Genomic DNA, 20,194 nt, shown 5'->3' with positions numbered 1-20,194 from the left:
TTCAATAAGATGTTTATTTTCACAGTGATGTAACCAACTATTTGATTCTAGCAAATAGAGAAGCTTTCTGTCTAAACCATGCATGGAGAAAGTGTCAGATAGAAGACACATATGAGACCCCTTCCAGATCAGCGGTCTTCAACTGTGCCCTGTGGACCAAATCTGGTTCATCCCCTGGTTTAACTACAGCTGAAAATGGTTTTGATTTCCTAAGTGGTTGAAAAATTCGAAGAAGAATTCTTTGTAACATGTGAAATTATGTAAAATTTCAATTTCAGTGTCCATAAATCAAGTTTCGTTGGAATACAGATACACAGTCGTCTACGTACTATGGTTTCTGCTGCAAAGTCAGGGCTGACATGCGGTGACAGACATGCAAGACCCCAGAGCCTGAAACAGTCACTTTCCAGCCTCTTATAGGACAGTTTGTCCACCTCAGCTCTAGCTTGGAGGGTCTGAGAGGAACACCGCCCTCTCTCACTTGCACTGTGTGAAGATGAGTTCACTTGGGGTGCCTGGCTTGCCTCCACTTTTTTGTTTCAGTGTAAAGTCATATCTTCAAGCATGAGAGCATAAACGCTAAATGAATTATAATTCATGTGATCTAGAACCAGACAGTAAAGTAGCCACTTCAAATAATGCTATGTGTTATTAAAAGTAGATTTTAGGACTTCCCTTGTGGTCCAGTGGTTAAGAGTCTGCCTGCCAGTGCAGGGGACATGGGTTCTATCTCTGGCCTGGGAAGTTACCACATGCCTAGGGGCAGCTAAGCGCATACATCCGAACTGCTGAACCTGTGCTCTAGAGTCTGAGCGCCACAACTGGAGAAGCCACAGTGAGAAGCCTGCTCACCGCAACTAGAGAATAGCCCCACTTGCAGCAACTAAAAAAAGCCTGCTTGCAGCAAATAAATAAAATTGTAAAAAGTGGATTGCAAAGCAGAAAAAAAAAGTTGCATTGGGTGTGTGTTTTCCTTTTTTTCCTGTGACGAGTTTCCCAAAGCTCTGTAGCAGGCATGTCAGAGGCCTCACACGCTCCTCCTTTACAGGGAGCCGCCGTTTTGTTTAGTCACATACTCTGGCCTCATATGGCTCGGAGTAAAACCCTGATTCATCCATGCCAGTCACTGAAATCCCAGTCTTCTTGCCAGAGCTTGGTTTTAGGAAGAGATAAATGACTCAATTCCCACCAATAAAATGAGAGAATAATTCACCTGGGTTTTTGAGGAAGGGCTTCTCCACTGGTGAATCACACCCTCCCCCCCACCCCTTGGGTATTACGGTACCTGCATATGATACCTGCAGCTGTGACAGCTTCCCTGGAGCCTCAAGGGGAGCTTGCCTGAAGGCGGCCTGGTCCCCTTGGGATTGCAGAGCACAGATCTAGGTAAAGCCTGTTCTTCTGAAAACAATACTGGGCTACAGCATTAAGCAAGTCTGGATTCTTTAAACCTCAGAAGATCTTACTATATGACACAGTAATTTCCCTTATTATTTAATTCATTTGCAATGAATTTCCTGTTACTTGCAGTGCAGCTTTCCGGTAGGTTTTTAAAATTAGTTCTAAATATGTATGTCTTGTTAATATCTTTTCTCATGGGAACATCTTGAGCCTGTTTTCATGAATGGCAAAGAATTCCTTATAATAAATCAACAATTTTGTGCACATTTATACAAGAAAATTCCAAGTCAAAACGAAACAAAATGAAACCTATTTATTGTCTACTTAGATTTTCTCTTCACACGAGATAAACATGTGGAGAATCATCCGGTTGCAGTTTTGTCAAGATGAGTGTGGCTGTTTTATTTTCTAAGTGAAAGGCCCGAGATGTTTACCAAAGTTTTGATCTTACCTTCTTTTTGTGCTCACCAGGAAAAACATGGAATTTTATACTTTTGGATTATATCATCAAGTTCATGATAAAGTAGCTGTTCTTTTAACAAACATTACCAAGCTTTCGCTTAGTACTCTGCACTGTCTAGGATGCTAGGGAAGTTTCAAAGCAAATAGAAGACAGTTGGAGTCTCTAAGGGACCTAACTTGGGACCACTTGATGAGCAGAGACAGGAAGCTCCTAAAATAGCTGAGAAGCCTGAACTCACACATGAAGCACGGATCAAGCTGTACTTTACAGTTTCAGGGAATAATAAAATCTGTCCTGAGAGCAGACAACGCTTTCTGAAGGAGAACATGGTCTCTTTAGACTGTATGGTACCCCAGTCGATTCATGACTATTCTCCCATCTATGGGTCACCTCCCTGGGGATACTATGTCTCATTCCCTTGTGTACATCTAATTATGATTCCTTCTTTATATCTCTAGTTGTAGACGGTCTTTTCTGCTTGTCTTCTGGTTTTCTGCATCAACAGTTGGTTTTTAAATAGTTGTAATTTTGGTGTGCCCGTTGAAGGAGGTAAGCTCAGAGTCTTCCCCTCTGCCGTCTTCCAAATACATATCGACAAATTGAGTCTTTCAGTTCACTCAGTGCTTAGATCTATTGAATAATTGCATGAATTTGATTTAAATATGGTTTTAAAATGTTTCAGTCCATGAGTCCATCCTGTGCTAATAGTTGGAAATGGAGAATCCTGTGTATATTAGCAGTTACAGCAGTTAATCTCTATTATTGTCTCTTCTCCTTTCCCCATATGCCTGTGTGTTACAGGTGTCCCTTCAGTTCAGCTCAGTTCAGTCGCTGCTGCTGCTGCTGCTGCTAAGTCGCTTCAGTCATGTCTGACTCTGTGCGACCCCATGAACTGCAGCACTCCAGGCCTCACTGTCCATCACCAACTCCCGGAGCCTACCCAAACTCATGTCCATTGAGTCGGTGATGCCATCCAACCATCTCATCCTCTGTTGTCCCCTTCTCCTCCTGCCCTCAATCTTTCCCAGCATCAGGGTCTTTTCCAATGAGTCAGCTCTTTGCATCAGGTGGACAAAGTACTGGAGTTTCAGCTTCAACATCAGTCCTTCCAGTGAACACCCAGGATTGATTTCCTTTAGGATGGACTGGTTGGATCTCCTTGTAGTCCAAGGGACTCTCCCTAAGAGTTTAGTATTTCACATCTTGCCCTCTGACCTCTGTCTTGGTGTGATTCCCCCAACAAGTCCTGCTGTTCTGCATGGTTCATTTGCAGTGACCTGCTTATGCCCATATTGTCAACATATTTTCAAATATATGTATTAAAACAGTTCCATGTTCCACTCAATACCTTTTGATTAATTTCCTTGGTGTGTTTCGTTTTGGTCACTGAGGTGGAGAATTAGCCTCATGAGGCCATATTATGGGATAAAATGATATTCCTGTGAGCACCCACCCTTCTCTGTGCCTCCAACTATTCAGAATAAGTGTTGTGAAAAGCAATTCTTTCTCTGACCTCACCCTGAACTGTTGTATCATGAAGTCCAGACTAGGAGAGTCTAAGGAGTTCTGAAAATTAGAGAATCACTTGCTTTTCCCTCAGTATGACTTTATATACTTGCCATCTTATGCTGGAATTCTTTTTTTTTTTTTAATATAATTTATTTATTTTTGATTGCGCAGGGTCTTCATTGCTTTGCATGGGCTTCCTCTGGTTTCAGAGAGTGGGGGCTACTCTTTAGTTGCAGTGTGTGGGTTTCTCACTGCGCTGGCTTCTCTTGTTGTGGAGCACAGGCTCTGGGTTGTGCGAGCTTCAGTAGTTGTGGTGGGTGAGCTCAGTAGTTGTGATTCCCAGGCTTGAGGGCACAGGCTCAGAAGTTGGGGTGCCTGGGCTTAGTTGCTCTGCAGCATGTGGGATCTTCCCAGACCAGGGATCAAACCTGTGTTTCTTGCATTGGCAGGCAGATTCTTTACCATTGAGCCACCAGGGAAGCCCTTTGATGGAATTCTTTAATTTCTTTATTCAATAAACAATTCTTTTCAGCATTCAACACATGTTTCTTGAGGACCTACATGTTCCAAGCACTGTGTTGGTCATTAAGACTTTTATAGAGATTACATGCATCTAATAAATAAATAAATATATGCATATAAAAATATAATAAATAAATATTATATGCATGAGAAAGAGGACATTTTCCATTTGCCACCTGGTGGGTATTATGCTTAGTGAAATAAGTCAGACAGAGAAAGAAAAATGCTATATAATATCACTTATATGTGGAATCTAAACAAGTTACTCACTTGAAGAGTAAAATTGTGGTTACCAGAGGCTAGGAATAGGTGCAATAAAATAGATGTTGTTTAAAGGTACAAACCTAAAAAAAAAGAAGTACAAACTCAAAGAATAGCAAGTAAGCCTAGAGATCTAATGTACAGCATAGTGAATATGGACAACAATATGGTATTATCATCAAAATTGCTAAGACTAGTTTTAATTAGTTTAGTCCAGGCACTGAAAGGAAATGATAGATGTGCTAATTATCACTACAATGGCGATCATATTAGAGTATATAAATGTATCAGCTCAACATGTTGTACACTTTAAATGTATACAGATTTATGTCAAATCTATTTCAATTAAAAAGTTTTTAAGTATTTACAAAGATAAATAAAAACCTTTACCCTCTAAGCTAAGTCGCTTCAGTCGTGTCCGACTCTGTGCGACCCCATAGACGGCAGCCCACCAGGCTCCTCCGCCCCTGGGATTCTCCAGGCAAGAACACTGGAGTGGGTTGCCATTTCCTTCTCCAATGCATGAAAGTGAAAAGGGAAAGTGAAGTCGCTCAGTCGTGTCCGACTCTTAGCGACCCCACGGACTGCAGCCCACCAGGCTCCTCTGTCCATGGGATTTTCCAGGCAAGAGGACTGGAGTGGGGTGCCACCGCCTTCTCCCCTTTACCCTCTAGGAGCTTACAAATGAGTAGATCCAATTAATACAGTATTTTTAAAGATGAAATCGATAGAAACTACTGTGAAGGCAGCATGCTGAGTGTCTAATTTGGACTTGGTAGGATTAGAGATGTTTTCCAGAAAAGGCAGCACTCACAGTAAGCCTTGAAAGATGAATTCTGATCATGAGAAAAGGTGAAGGAAGGTAAGACTCTAGTTTATGAAGACACTAGTCAGCCATCCTAGGAAATCTGGATGAAAAAAGATATAGGCACCAGAGAAAACCATTTCATGTTTGTTAGGAGACATGAGAGCTGAGACTAGTTAGAAGGTTACAAGACAGATGAGAGATGCTGAAGGACGGTTTATTAGTATCACCTGCCTCTCAGAAGAGAAGCTTCTTGAAGGCAGGTCTTGGCTTTGTTCGCTGCTCTTTGCATAACACTGGGAACAGTGCCTGGCATATAGTTCAATAAATATTTGTTGAATAAATGAATGCATAAGTCAGTGAGAGAACAAATGAATAAATGAGTTACTTCATTAATTAACTGAAACACTGCAAATGCAGGAGAGAAATCAGAAAGAAACGCCTGCCTCAGGATGGAACTTTCTTTCTCTGCTGACACATGCCACAGCCATGGTCTTTCCAGGTGTTGGCAGCAGGTGACACTTGTTGGAAAGCCATCAGATTTTCCGATCTGGGCTCTTGCCGGCCTCCATGGCATCTGCTTCCTTCCTGTCCCTCATCTTCAGAAACTGATAGACTATGGCTTCTGGGTCAAATTTGTCCTGCCACCAGCGAGCAAAGAATGTTTTTTATTTTTTCAAATGGTTGGAGGTGGGGGGTCGGAAGCAAAAGAAGAATAACAGCTTGTAAGATGTGAAAATTACATGAAATTAAAATTACAATGTCTATAAATAAACTTTTACTGGAACCCAGCCATGTGCCCATTTGTTTACATAGTGTCCATGGAGTTGAGACAGAGGCTGTATGCCCCAAACACAAAGTGAAAAATATTTCCTCTCTGGCCCTTTATGGGAAAAGTTTGTCAACCTCTGAACTAGAAGAGCTCTCAGGAACGGCTTTGAAGTTTATTCACAATAAGAAATAAATTATTAGTGAAAGTTCCTAAAATATACTTTAAAAAATGATACAGGTAAGACAAAGCGTCAAATTAAAATGAGAAACGAACAAACAAGAAAGAGGAAGAGACACAAATAGTCATGCTGATGTATATTATGTGCCAGATCATCAGATAAGCACTTCTTTCAATAAAATTATTTCCTCTCCCTCCAACAAGGCCATCAGACAGGCGTCACTATTCTTTTTTAAAACAATTTTTAAAAATTAATTAATTTTTAAAAATTAAATTAATTTTTAATGCTATGTTACTTCATGTGTACAGCATAATGATTCCTATATCTATATTATTTTCAGGTTCTTTTCCATTTTAGGTTATTAAAAGATATTGAACATAGTTCCCTGTGCTATACATTAGGTTTCTGTTGATTATCTATTTTATATATAGTGGTGTGTATACGTCAATCTCAAACTCAATTTATCCCTCCTCCCCTTTTTTTCCTTTGGCAACCATAAGTTTTTTTCTATGTCTGTGAGTCTATTTCTGTTTTGCAAATAAATTCATTTGTATCATTTTTAAATTGGATGACAACTATAAGTAATATCATATGATATTTGTCTTTATCTGCTTTCTTCAGTTAGTATGATAATCTCTAGGTTTATTCATGTTGCTGCAAATGGCATCGTTTCATTTCTTTTACTCTCTCTCTCTCTAGTCAGTTGTGTCCGACTCTTGCGACCCCATGGACTATAGCCTGCCAGGTTCCTCTGTCCATGGGATTCTCCAGGCAAGATACTGGAGTGGGTTGCCATTTTCTTCTCCATTCCTTTTAATGGCTGAGTAGTATTCCATTGTATATTTGTACCACATCTTTTTCTCCATTCATCTGTCAATGGACATCTAGTTTTTGTCCTTGTCCTGGCTGTTGTAAACCCTGGAGCGTGTGTATTTTTTCTCATTTTGTAGATGAGGAGTCTAAATTCAGAGGCTTAATAATGTTCCCTGTGTCACAAAGCCAGCATAAGACAAAGTCAGGATTTGACCCTAAAGTAGTTTAGCTGTAAACTACATCCTCAACTGTAACTTTAGAATTTCAGACACTAATGAGCAGGTCATGTTGGGCATGTACAGGGGAGAAAGGATCTACCCTCTGCTCTTAAGATCACAGTTTCTCCAGGGCAGGAAGATGAAGAAATGAGAACTCGTGAAGTTGGCCCAGGTGTGAAAGGAAGTACATCTCCCTCCCACATCATGATGTGAGCCTCTGGGCAGAGGATCAATGCTGGGCAACTCTGTTCAAACTTTACAGCTGCGGGTCATCCACTGGAGCTGGTCTTCTGGTGTGAACGAGACCTCTAAAACAGATGGGCACGTGACGATTTTATTAACCCAGGAGCTGACAACTTCATGACTGGCAAATGAGAGGTGGAGTTCTGGGGAGAGAATGAACGATCCAAAAGCACTTTCCACAGTATGAGAAACAAATAGGAACTTCCTAAGGAATATAGCAACAGTGGTCGAACAGACATCTTAGTTGTTGAAGGAAAAATAAAGAGACTGTGGATTGGACAGGAATTGGGAGTTTGGCCTTTAGGCAGGGAATTGGATCCAGCAGAGAGTCTCAGCTCTGGAGGATGAGACTCAGAATAATGAGTCACACAAAGCCAGACACCTATGGAGCTGCCCATCAGGGTAACCCCATGTCTGCATTGCTGGCGGGGCAGTGACAGTGAATCTTTTGGTTATGTGAGCCCTGGGCTGGCTCCAGGGGACAGCTGTGAACCTGGCCCACTGAGGATGGTGGTATCAGCTGGCTCTGCTGTGAAGGTGGGGGCCTGTGTCAGCTCGCCGGCCTGGGAGAACTGTTCCAGGAGTTCCTGAACCACGCACACTGTATCACGCTATTTCCAAAGCACACAGGAGAAGAGGGGTCAGGAAAGTCCAGTGGCTCGACTGAAAAGTCACAGAGAAGCTTGATTCTCTGGGGAGCCCCTCTCCCCACGCTTGACTTGCAAAGCACGTGCACTTTCCACAATTCTGTCTAAAATGAAGTGTTTAGACTCAGCTGTCAAAGTGTTCTTTTAAAAAATGTATTGCGGACCGCTGAGTGAGGAGGAGTAACTACAGATAGACATCTGCTCTCACATTGGCAGTGGCATGAGGGGATGACAAAATTTCAGCAACAACTGAAACATTACAAAGAGGATCATTATTTCCCCAATTCTGCTGGTATCTGCAGGACGTGTAGAGGTGACCCAATGGAAAAAAATATACACGTTTAAATTAGTTTGGGAAAAGCTGGGTAACATAATTGCGAACAGGATTTTTTGTTGCAAACATGGTGCAGGATTTCTCAGAACTTTTAAAATGCTTTTTGTAGGCTAGGAATCTCTCAAAGGCAAACGGACATTGTCCCAAATGTACCTGATGGTGGAGCACCCCCGCCCCCACCCAGGCATTGTTATGTCACTCATGGGAGCAGCATTAGGGGAACATTTGGGAAAACACCGGTCTACCCTGGTGGCTCAGATGGTAAAGAATCCGCCTACAATTCAGGAGACCCAGGTTCGATCTCTGTGTCCAGAAGATCCCCTGGAGAAGGAAATGGCAACCCATTCCAGTGTTCTTGCCTGGGAAATCCCATGGACAAAGGAGCTGGATAGGCTACAGTCCATGAGGTCACAAATGGTCAGACACTACTGAGTAACTAACACTTTCACTTTCACATTTGGGAAAACACCGGCCTAAGCATACCCTGAAATTCCAGCAAGACTAATACAGTCACAATTTCACCCTGTTTGGAGGAGATTGCAAATTTGTGCTTATGGCAGGAGCTTTGTAGGTGAGCTCTCAGCACTGGTTAACTTGGGAGAGAAAACAGTTTTTCATGCTCGGGCCACTCTATTACAGAGTCTTTTTGCCTGAGTGAGAACCTGCAGTCATAACGGATTCATCACAGGAAACGAGCCAGTCAACACACAGGCATCCCAGGGAGCACGGTGATTAGGAAGCTGGGGAATCATCTGCCCGGGTCTTGTGTCTGGAGAGCCATTTCTCATGTTTTCTTTTTTTTTAATTTTTTAATTAATTCAGTTCATTTCAGTCGCTCAGTCCTGTCTGACTCTTTGAGACCCCATGGACTGCAGCAGGCCAGGCTTCCCTGTCCATCACCAACTCCCAGAGCCTACTCAAACTCATGTCCATTGCATCGGTGATGCCATCCAACCATCTCATCCTCTGTCGTCCCCTTCTCCTCCCACTTTCAATCTTTCCCAGCATCAAGGTATTTATTTTGATTTATTTATTTTTGACTGCACTGGGGCTTCATTGCTGAGCACGGGCTTTCTCTAGTTACGGTGAGTGGGGACTCTCATTGCAGTGGCTTCTCTTGTTGCAGTTCACGGGCTCAGTAGTTGTGATGCACTGGCTTAGTTGCTCAGTGTTATGTGGGATCTTCCTGGACCAGGGATCAAACCCACGTCCCCTGCACTGGCAGGCAGATTCTTATGTACCCCTAGGGAAGTCCCACCTCTCTCATCTTCAGTTTCCTTGGAGAGCTTGGAGGATTTTTCTAGGCAGAGATTTGTTACCATACTGACCTCTCCATCAGAGCACTTAGTCAAATCCCCGATCATTTGTACTCTCTGAAAACCCTGAGCTCAATGACCCAAGACAAAACCAGAGGGGCCCTGGGGCCAGAAGGCACCAAGTGACACCATGACCATAGCAAAACCTCTGTCTCCAAAGTCTGGGCTTCCCTTGAGTAAGAGGAGTGATACTCCTTTTTGTGTCTCCAATCTGCCCAGACAGTGCTTCAGCCACTTTGCTTTTGGGTCTTCTGAGACCCTTCCTGGGCCACAGTTCATTGTCTGTTCTAATCAGACCCTTCTTGGCTTCACTTTACACATTTACATCGTCAACTTTCAATACCAATTATACGTAAGCGATCTTTTCCCAGATCTCTTGTTTTCGCTTGTTTTGCCCACTTCCACAATTCATTGATTCCTTTTTGTTCATTGTCTTTCATTTAAAATGCCAATATTTATTTAATGCCCCTGCCTTTGGGCCTCTTAAACTGACAGTTTTTCTCCATCTTCCCATGGCTCCTAATAAATTTGGGGAATTTTCTAATCCTCATTTCAGGATTTTATCTCTCTAGATAAAATACTCCAATGTCTAAAGACCAACATCCTGCAAATGTGGTATAAGTGAGAAGTTTTAGTGTATAGAATGTGTCAGCTATTCACAACAGCCAAGACATGGAAACAATCTAAATGCCCATCAGCAAACGAATGAACAGAGATGTGGTCATATACACAATGAAATATTACTCAGCCACAAAAATTGAAATAATGCCATTTGCAACTACATGGGTGGACCTAGAGATTATCATACTAAGTGAAGTAAGCCAGAGAATGACAAATATTATATATAAAGGCTTATATATGGAATAAAAATGATACAAATGACATCATCTATGAAACAGAAACAAACTTACAGACTTAGAGAACAGACCTGTTGTTGCCAGGCTGGACTTGGAGCAGGGAAGGATGGATTGGGGGTTTGGGATTAGCAGACAAACTATTTTATGTATAGGATGGATAAACAACAAGGTCATGCTGTGTAGAAAAAATTAACACAATACTGTGAATTAACTATTTCAACAAAATAAAATTTAAAAAAAAAGAACATGTTTGTATTAAGTCGGTTATAAAGAAAGCCGTGTAGTGGGGTGATTAAGAGCTCAATCTGTGAGACAGCCTGTCAAGGAGTGAAGGGCTTGTTAGCTATGACTCTGGACGAGTAACTAATCTTTCTGGGCCTCGTTTTCCCCATCTATAAACTGGGGAAAATAATACCCCATACTTCATTTGGGTATTATAAGGAATGATTGAATTAACATATCTAAAAAGCTTACAGCAGCACCTAGAACATAGCAAATGTGCACAATCATTAGTGAATGCACAAAATCATTAGCTACTATTATCTCCACCATTTAGAATAAACAAAGCATCTCAGAATAAAGTGCGGAGGTTTTCAGGGTTTTTTTCTTTCTGTTTTAAGGCCCAGCTTATGTAAAGGATCACCTCCCTCAAGTTGCTCAGCACACTGCCTATATAGGAGAAAAGCGTCCTGCATTAGAAAAAACTGGAGATCTCAGATATTTATGGAGGCCTGCCTCGAACAGAAGCTTGCCAGCTAAATATAAACCTGAGTATGTTGGTGAAATTGGCTGGGGAATACCAGAGTACGATTTTATCAACAAAACAAGGCTTCAGACTGGCTTTCACATCAAGGTATTGCTCTTAAATTTATGCTCCTCCTCAAACATTGTTTTCTTTTTTTTTTTCTCCCTATGAATAGTCAGTTTATTTTTTTCGACTAATTTTACAACTAATTTATTATTAAAATGAATTGAAGCAGATAACAATACAGTCAAAATCAAGTAAACAGAAAAAGTTTTAAGTACCTCACTGTGATTTCTAGTCTTGGGTATAATGTCATAAGGACTGTTACTAGTGAAATGCTCCATCATGTACTGAAAAATCTGTATGTCAGATTTTCCAAGAAAGACTTGCTTTCGCATAAACACCAGGAACCATCAAAAAAAACTCTAAGTGACAGCTCTTTGGTATCCATAATATTAAATATGTCTCCAAGACTTCTTCACATTAAATTTTTTCACATCAAAAGTATTGATCTAGGAATCGGAAAAAAAATCATTATATTTGTAGGGCTTCTGTTTCACCATCAGTACAGTAAATGATAACAGCTTTCACTTGCCCTCCCTACCAACTGTTTTCTGATTTAAATGCTTTCTGAGTTTGCTTCCATAGGAAACGTTGTGTCCTGGACTTGTCCTTGAGAAGCAATGGGATTGGAGTTTGTGCAGAAAAATGAGTGTGTGGATAAAAGTACTTGGCTGCCATCACCCTCTTTAAGTCCCTTGAATACATGAGAGGAGGGGTGTGAAGAGAAGGAAGCCGGAGGCAATCCAAAAGCATTTGCACTTGGCTTTGGCATGCATCCAGATTCCCATCTATGCGGTGACATTCACACACGTTCCCCCACTCTTGAGCGGCTCTGTGAGTGGGTGGTGGTAAAGCAGCAGTCTGTGCTGGATGTCATCCACAAACCTAGAAACCAGCCCCAGAGATTCAAAACCCACTGTGCGGATCGTGCCTTTAAGTCAGGCCATCCAGGGCAGGTGGTGGGAGGGCTCTGAGAAAGCCTGCCTTCCCTCCCTTTGGTGATGTGGATGCAGGCGTGAGCACAGCCAGTCTCCTCTGAAACAGGAGAGAGCGCAGGTGATTTTAGAAGCAAAATCTGAGGCTTCAGACTTTTTCCCAGGCAGGCCTTTGCCTGGAAATTGAATATGTATCAATGACGCAGCAACAAATTCAATATGTATCAATTGCCTTAATTCCTCAGGCAGTTAGTGCCACCTCATGTGCATGCGTGCTCAGTCGTGTCCAACTCTGCAACTCTGTGGCCCTTCAGACTTCTCTGTGCATAGAATTATCCAGGCAAGAATACTGGATTGGGTTGCCGTTTCCTCTTCCAGGGTATCTTCCCAACCCAGGGATCGAACCTGCATCTCCTGCTTTGGCAGGCAGATTCTTTACCACTGAGCCACCTGGGAAGCCCACAGTGTTATACAGAATGGTTAACAAAGTTAAAGCCTTTTTCTGGACCAACCTTCGGCAGTACCCAAGAGCGGCTGGGAGCTCAGGCTTTGGAGTCAGACAGCGTGGGTTCTACTCCTGCCTCTGATCAAGTTCAACTCTGTGACCCTGGGCTCTGAGTTCACCTCCCTGGGTCTCCGAGCCTCCTCTGTTCCATGGTGGTATTTAGGTGCCCACTTCCTGAGACCACTTGAATTCCTATCCCACTCCTGCCACCTCCTAGCTGTGAGAGCTCTTGGGCCAGCTCCTCAAGAGCTCTGTGTCTCTTCATCATGAACCCGAGCGTTTGCCTTACTGGGCTGTCATGAAGAAAATATCTGCCAACTGCTGGGCACAGTGTCTGCCACACAGCAAGGCTCTATGTCTTGTATGCTTCTTAACTTCCTGACATAGGGTTTTCCTACTTATACACTAAATCCAAAAAGTGAAAACACTTTTAGCTTAAGTTAGGAATAAAAGGGAACTTCCTAATCTGATATAGATTATCTACAAAAAAGGCTATTACAATAGTGATACTTGATAAAACAGTGAAAGCATTTCTCTTTAAGACCAGGAACAAGACATGGATGCCCCAAATCCTGATTTTTTTCATTTAACTTTGTCCTGGAGGTCTTAACCATGGCAGTAAGGAAAAAAAAAAAAGGTATAAAATGTGTGAAGATTTAAATAGAAGAAGTAAAACTATCATTATTTGCTAGTATGTTTGTCTACCTAGAATATCTCAAAGTATAAGAGAATATGGTAGTCAACAGGACACAAAATCCAGGTGTAAATATCAATTTTATTTTTATATACCAGAAACAAACAGAAAATGTAGCAAAACAGGATACTACTTACAATATCATCAGCAAATATAAAGTATGTAGGAATAGATCTTAAAAAAAGATGTTCTGGTACAACCTTGTAAATCAACTATATGTCAATAAAAAGAAAGGTGTTCTACACATGGAGAAAAATTATAAAACTATTGAAACAGGATGTAAATAAGTGGAGAGATATATCATGTTTGTGAATTGAAATATTCAATATTATAAAGACTGAATCATAAAGATTCTATATCATAAATTTATCAGAATGATAAAAATAATTTCCATGTAATTACAATAAAAATCTCAACTTTTTTCTGGGAAAAAAAAAAAGACTCTCTAGGTATCAGGTATCAGTCTTGTTCTTTTGTGAGTTATAAATACAAGGACACAAGGAACGCACTCAGCACAGTGCCCGGCAAGAGGTTAACACCCTGATGTCAGTAGTTAGGACTGTGGTTTTGTATTTAACATCAGCCAGTACCAGTGACACAGAAAGAGGGCTCAGGTTCCTCAACTGCACTCTGTTCCACTCAGGCAATGAAGACAAAGATCAGAAACTTGGTTCAATATCAAAAGTGATCACTAGTGAGAAATGAATGCTCCAAGAGCAAGGCAGCTGATTTGAAGAGAGTCCAGAGCTTGTGTGGCCTCATGGTTTTTCTCAGGTGATGCTTGGCTTTTGTGCACAGCCCTCGAGTTGTCTCTGTCTTGAGTGTGTGGAGCTGTGAATACAAGACCCACGTCAGCCACAGCTTAGCCTTCCAGGAAGGGATTTGTCCCGTTTCTTTGGATGCAATGTCACAGACAGCTCTAATTCTTGGCCCTGCATGGCTGTGTGGTCCTCATCATCTGGTGGGACTGCCTGTGAGCCAGACGGAGCTCTCCCTACCCAGGGCTCACGTGGAAGCTGGCCTTGTTTGGTCCAGCCTGTGAGGGCTTGTCAGCTGTGCCCCAGCATTTGACAGTAAATGTTTTCAAAGATGTATCTGTCCTAGGTTTGATTTTTTTTTTTTGGCTGTACCCTGCAGCATGTGGGATCTATTTCTCTGATAAGGGATTGAACCCATACTCCCTGAATTGGAAACATGGAGTCTTAACCACTGGACCACCAGGGTTAAAGGATTCCGTGGACTTAAAACTTTATCATGAGAACAAAAAGATGCACTGAGAATGACTGTACCTACAGGTCAAGAACCACATACATTTAGCTACCAGTTAAGGCCTAGGATTTGTCACCAAGTTTGTTCATTCCCCCTCAACCCCCCGCCCAACTCCACACCCAGGGCCTGGCTCCATTGCCCTCTTCCCCTACATCCAGGACAGCCCCAGATTCGGACTCCTTATCTTTGCAAATCTCCAGGCAGCCCCTTCCGATCAATGAGAAGGAAGTGACATTTGAGCTGATACACACACACTCACCCTCTACGCCTAGAGATGAGTCCCTAATCACAAGTAAAATGTGAGTGCCTGTGCCGTGAATTCAAGTCTCCTCACCCAGGAGCTGGACCATTCCTTCATGCGATGTAACCCAGGGCAGCGTTTCCATCCATGCCCTGTTCCCTCTCTGGCTGCCTGTCCTTGGTGGTCTTCAGTCTCATCCCCCACCATCTGCATCTGTAAGAGTCCCACCAAGGTGGAACTTTGTTTCTGATTGCAGAGACTCTTCAGTGGCTCCCGCTGCAATAGTTCAGAACCTGGATTTTAATCACAAACTTTCATCTAGTGGGTTTTTATAGCTTGAACAGCTGTTCTTCCTAATTCACTGCTCCAGGTTCCTGTAAGACCGGCTGCTAAGAAAGCTCAGGCATATGCAGTGGACTTGGTGACATGCCTGGGGCAGCTGCTTCCTGCCCGGTCTTGGTCTCTCCTCTTTGGAGGCACTGGAAAGGGGTTGTAGGTCATCTGGATTTGGGTAGAGAGATAACTTCCATGTTGGTGACACCTGAAAAATTTTCCCACATTTGCAGAGGTCAGTAAAAATCACAACACCAGGTCTCTCTTCTGGGTCTTTGTGTGTTTAGCTATTTCCTACTCTGGTGTGGGGCCACAATGCAATGATGATACATGTGTAATAAACCAGTGAAGATCACTGCTTTTGTTATTTTCATAGATTTAAGAGCAGTACATTTTTGTTTTTTTAATAGATCTGGTCTCTGCCAAACTATATGTGTTGTTTATACGACAATATATGGAGACCAGGACTTCCCTGGGAGTCCAGTCGTTAAGAATCCACGTTCCATTTCCAAGAGATGCAGGTTCAGTCCCTGGTTGGGGAACTAAGATCTCACATGCCTCGGTGTGACTAAACCCTTGCAACACAACTAGAGAGAGGCCTATGCACCACAACTAAGATCCAAAGCAGCCAAAAATAAATAAATAAACAAGTAAATACATAAATATTTTTAAAAATATGTGGAGACTATTGAAACCTTTGGTTTCAAACTGAGGAGCTTCTCTAAGTGGTTCATAGGTGGGCATGTATCCCACCCATGGGTTTGCATTAATCCAGGTCTTGTCATGCCTGTTTTCTGCACCTGCATCTGCCCTCATGGCTAGATAATTTAAGACAATTGGCTTTCCCACAGAAACAATGTGATACTGGACTTGAGGACTGACTCTTCTTAGGTATAATCCCAATGACCATATTAAATCAATTAGTCATAACAGATATTAGAGCCAATATATCATACAGTATCACACCTTAAACGATGTGTAGAAGGTATTAAGGAGAACCATGAGGATGTATTGGTAATATATTTATATGGGATGCAGTGTGATATAATAAAAAGGAAATTTTTTGAGGCTTTGAAACTCCTGCCTCCTGTTTGATCCAAATTCCTGCGTTATGAACACAGAGGGCTTCTCTGAGTTTGGTAGACATGGGAATGTCTGTTAACGATCTTGATAGCTGTTCAATAAATTGATCCAAGGTTGATTTCTTTTTTTTTTTTTAATAAATATATTTATTTTAGTTGGGGGCTAATTACTTTACAATATTGTAATAGTTTTTGCCATACATTGACATGAGTCAGCCATGGGTTTACATGTGTTCCCCTTCCTGGACCCCCCTCCCACCTCCCTCCCCATCCCACTCCTCTGCGTCATCCCATTGCCCCAGCCCTGAGCATTTGTCTCATGCATCGAACATGGAATGGTGTTCTGTTTCACATATGATAATATACATGTTTCAATGCTATTGTCCCAGAACGTCCCACCCTCACCTTCTCCCTCAGAGTCCATAAGACTGTTCTATGCATCTGTGTCTCTTATTCTGTCTCGCATATAGGGTTATCGTTACCATCTTTCAAATTCCATATATATGAATTAGTATACTGTATTGGTGTTTTTCTTTCTGGTTGATTTCTTTATGAAACATTTTTTTCACCATGAATTTATTTAGAGAAAGTAAACACAAAAGAGCTGTTTCTGTGGGGATGTAAGTTGTTGTACCCACTGTGGAGAACAGTATGGAGTTTCCTGAAAAAACTGAAGATAGACTCAGCAATCCCACTCCTGTGCATACATCCAGACAAAAACATAATTCAAACAGATTCATGCACCCTAATGTTCATTGCAGGACTGCTTACAATAGCCAGGACATGGAAACAACTGAAATGTTCTTCAACAGATGGATGGATAAAGAAGATGTGCTACACCTGTTGTGTTAATACAACAGATTATTACTCAGCCATAAAAAGGAATGAAGTAGTGCCACTTGCGATAACATGGGTAGACCTAGAGATCGTCATACTAAGTGAAGTAAGCCAGATGGAGAAAGAAATTTATCATGTGATATCAATTCTCTAGTTGTGCTGCATGGGTTTAGTTGCACTGAGGCATGTGGGATCTTAGTTTGCCAACAAAGGGTTGAACCTGCATCTCTTGCAGTTGGAAGGTGGATTCCAAACCACTGAACTACCGGGGATGTCCTGGTCTCCTTATTGTTGTATAAACAACACATATGATTTGGCCCACCAGATCCATTAAAAAAAACAGTAGAATCTAAAGTATGACAGGAATTGACTTATTTATGAAACAGAAACAGATTCACAGACATAGAAAACAAACTTACGGTCACCAAAAGGAGAGAGGATGGAGGAGGGATAAATTAGAAGTTTGGAATTATACACACTACCACATATAAAATAGATGATCAACAAGGACCTACTGTATAGCATAGGAAACTATACTCAATATTCTATAATAAGCTGTAAGAATATGATCATATACATATATATATATAATTGAATCACTTTGATTTGTAGCAGAAACTAACATGGTAAATAAACTGTACTCCAGTAAAACAGATTTTTAAAAAACGAGCTCCTCTTGACTATTTACTGTGTGAGGGAGGTACTATGATTCTTTTTCCCTTACAGAGGAGGGAATGGAGGTATTGACAGCTGAGGCCCCTTGCCTGAGGCTGCACAGGGGGTCAGTGATGGAACCAGGATCCCAGCCTAGGCTGTGGGTTCAGGGACCTAGTGGGAGTCCAGCGTGTGTGAGGGGAAACCAAGTCAGGCATGGGACTGGGGCCACAGTGGGAGGTGCCTAGCTGGGGGAGCACTTTTCCATGCTGCAGGGTCTGGCCAGGTCAGTCCCAGCTGTTTTGTCTCGTAAGCACCTGTCCTTTCTTCACAGGGCCTCAAGTGTCTACCGGTACCCCATTCTGCATCATTTGCACACAAGATGCTTCATTCATAACACCAAAATGAGTCATCAGTAGTAGATACAACCCACCTATTTGATATAATGAGAAAGAGCTCAGTAATAGTTATTTTCTGTATTATTTCTTTATTAAATCTTGAAAAGCTTTTTGTTGGTGTATAGTAGATTTACAATAGAGTGTTAGTTTCAGGTGTACAGCAGTGATTCAGTTACACATACAGATGTACATATATCTATTTTCCCAAATTCTTTGTATGTTAATACAAAATATTGAGTATAGGTCCCTGTGCTGTACAGTAATTCCTTGTTGTATAAATGATATAATATGATATTTGTCTTTCTATGTCAGCCTTCACTCAGTACGATAATCTCTAGGTCCATCCATGTTGCTGTAAATGGTATTATTTGATCCTTTTGAATGCATGAGTAATATTCCATCACATATACATGTACCACATCCTCTTTATCCATTCCTCGGTTGATGGACATTTAGGTTGCTTCCATGTCTTGACTATTGTAAACAGTGCTGCAATGAACACTGGGGTCCATGTATCTTTTCACATTGTGGTGCTTTCCAGGTATATGCCCAGAAGTGGGACTGCAGGATAAAATAGTTAACTCTATTTTTAATTTTATTATCTTCAAGTTTCTATGTAGTAAGTTCTTTATAGTGTTTCAAAACATATCATCAAACATTATCTTTGGCAATTTCGAAAAAAAGTGAGAATTCCTCCCAAACTTCCTTCCAGCCTCACCCTGTGCATTCTTCCAAATCCCACCTTCACACCACGTGTCCTGGAAATTTTTCAAATTTACCTAAAATAGAGAAGTATTGTTGGTATGGAGTTGATCAGTATGTAGACTCCCCCACACACATTTCAGAATTTTGGGGGTGTTTTTCATCACAAATTTCTCATTTATGTTTGGGTTCATTTAGGTGAATCACAGTCTCATCAAAATTCCTAAGATCTCACACTCATGTTGTTAGCAACACAGAAGACTTTTAAAAGATAACAAAGCTTCCTTTTCAACCAAGTTATAAAAGCAAAGTAGAAAATAACTTTTCTAAAATTAGGTGTGCCTTGGAATGGCTGATGTTTCTTTCCCAGATGGGTGTGTGTGTGTTTAGTTCTCACAAGTTATTTGAGTCCTAACAGTTTGTTGTTTAATATAAAAATAATTACATTAGCACCTTTCATCCTTCAGTGCTGTATAAAGTAGTGGCTTTCCTGATACCATGGGAAGCCGCTAGTTTGGGAAGGCCACATAGTGACCATCTGTGAGCAAGGAGAAACCCTGGCTACAAAGCCCAAATAACCCTCCATTTTTTGGAAAATATTATATTGGATTGGCCAGAAAGTTCATTTGGGTTTTCCACATGATATTATGGAAAAATCTGAACTAACTTTTTGGTTAGCCCCATATTAACATTAACTTCCTGATACACAGGTGTTAAAATTTCCCCATTTCATAAAACTTGGCTTTCTATTCTTGCTGCTGTTCAGTCACTAAGTCATGTCTGACTCTTTGCAACCTCATGGGTTGTAGCCCACCAGGCTCCTCTGCCCGTGGGGTTTCTCAGGCAAGAATACTGGACTGGGTTGCCATGTCCTCCTCCAGAGGATCTTCCTGACCCAGGAATTGAACCTGTGTCTCCTGCATTGCAGGCAGATCTTTGCCACTGAGCCACCAGGAAAGTCACGGCTTTCTATAGGATTCCTCAAATAGATTGAAGGAACTTACTTGTATCTGAACTCCCAGAAAATAAATTTTAAGTTCACTGCTTCCTTCCTGGAACAGACCATGAAAACAAAAAGCGAGCTAGGTATCATTGACGTGCACTCTCTGTGCTGCGTCCAAAGCGGTTCTGTGAACAGCAGGTTGGTATCTGGGACATGCCTCTCCACACATCTCCAGGCTCCCCAGCCCCAGGTAACTGGCTTTCCAGTCGTGTGGACATCCTCCTTCTGGCTGTGACTTTATGGATAATGTTTGGTGAACTGGAAAAAAACAGACATCCTGATCCTCACCTCTTTTGTTAGGATGTGGAAATGTGAAAACAAAAGAAAGGATGGAAAGAAAGAGGAGTGGGGGAAGGAAGGAAAGAAGGAAGGAAATAAACTCAATGCAATTTAG

The 20,194-nt window shown here is 41.6% G+C and overlaps 1 protein-coding gene across 4 annotated transcripts in view; it reads left to right on the top strand.

Moving 5' to 3' along the window:
- SPMIP2 (sperm microtubule inner protein 2) overlaps positions 1–20,194 on the top strand; it is a 117,702-nt gene that overhangs the window by 37,781 nt on the left and 59,727 nt on the right. For all 4 annotated transcript variants that reach the window (XR_014068853.1, XR_014068854.1, XM_081541729.1 and 1 more), the window contains exon 2: positions 10,960–11,192. Coding sequence is in view for 2 of the 4 variants with exons in the window: in XM_081541729.1 (XP_081397855.1) it covers positions 10,960–11,192 (233 nt within the window). In the remaining 2 variants the exon portion in view is untranslated. The remainder of the gene's footprint in view (positions 1–10,959; positions 11,193–20,194) is intronic.

This window comes from Giraffa tippelskirchi, chromosome 11 (assembly GCF_054371585.1).
Source record: "Giraffa tippelskirchi isolate mGirTip1 chromosome 11, T2T-mGirTip1v1.2.pri, whole genome shotgun sequence".
Taxonomy (NCBI): Eukaryota; Metazoa; Chordata; class Mammalia; order Artiodactyla; family Giraffidae; genus Giraffa; species Giraffa tippelskirchi.
The sequence above is the reverse complement of the archived record's forward strand: the minus strand, read 5'-3'. Positions and strand labels throughout refer to the sequence as shown.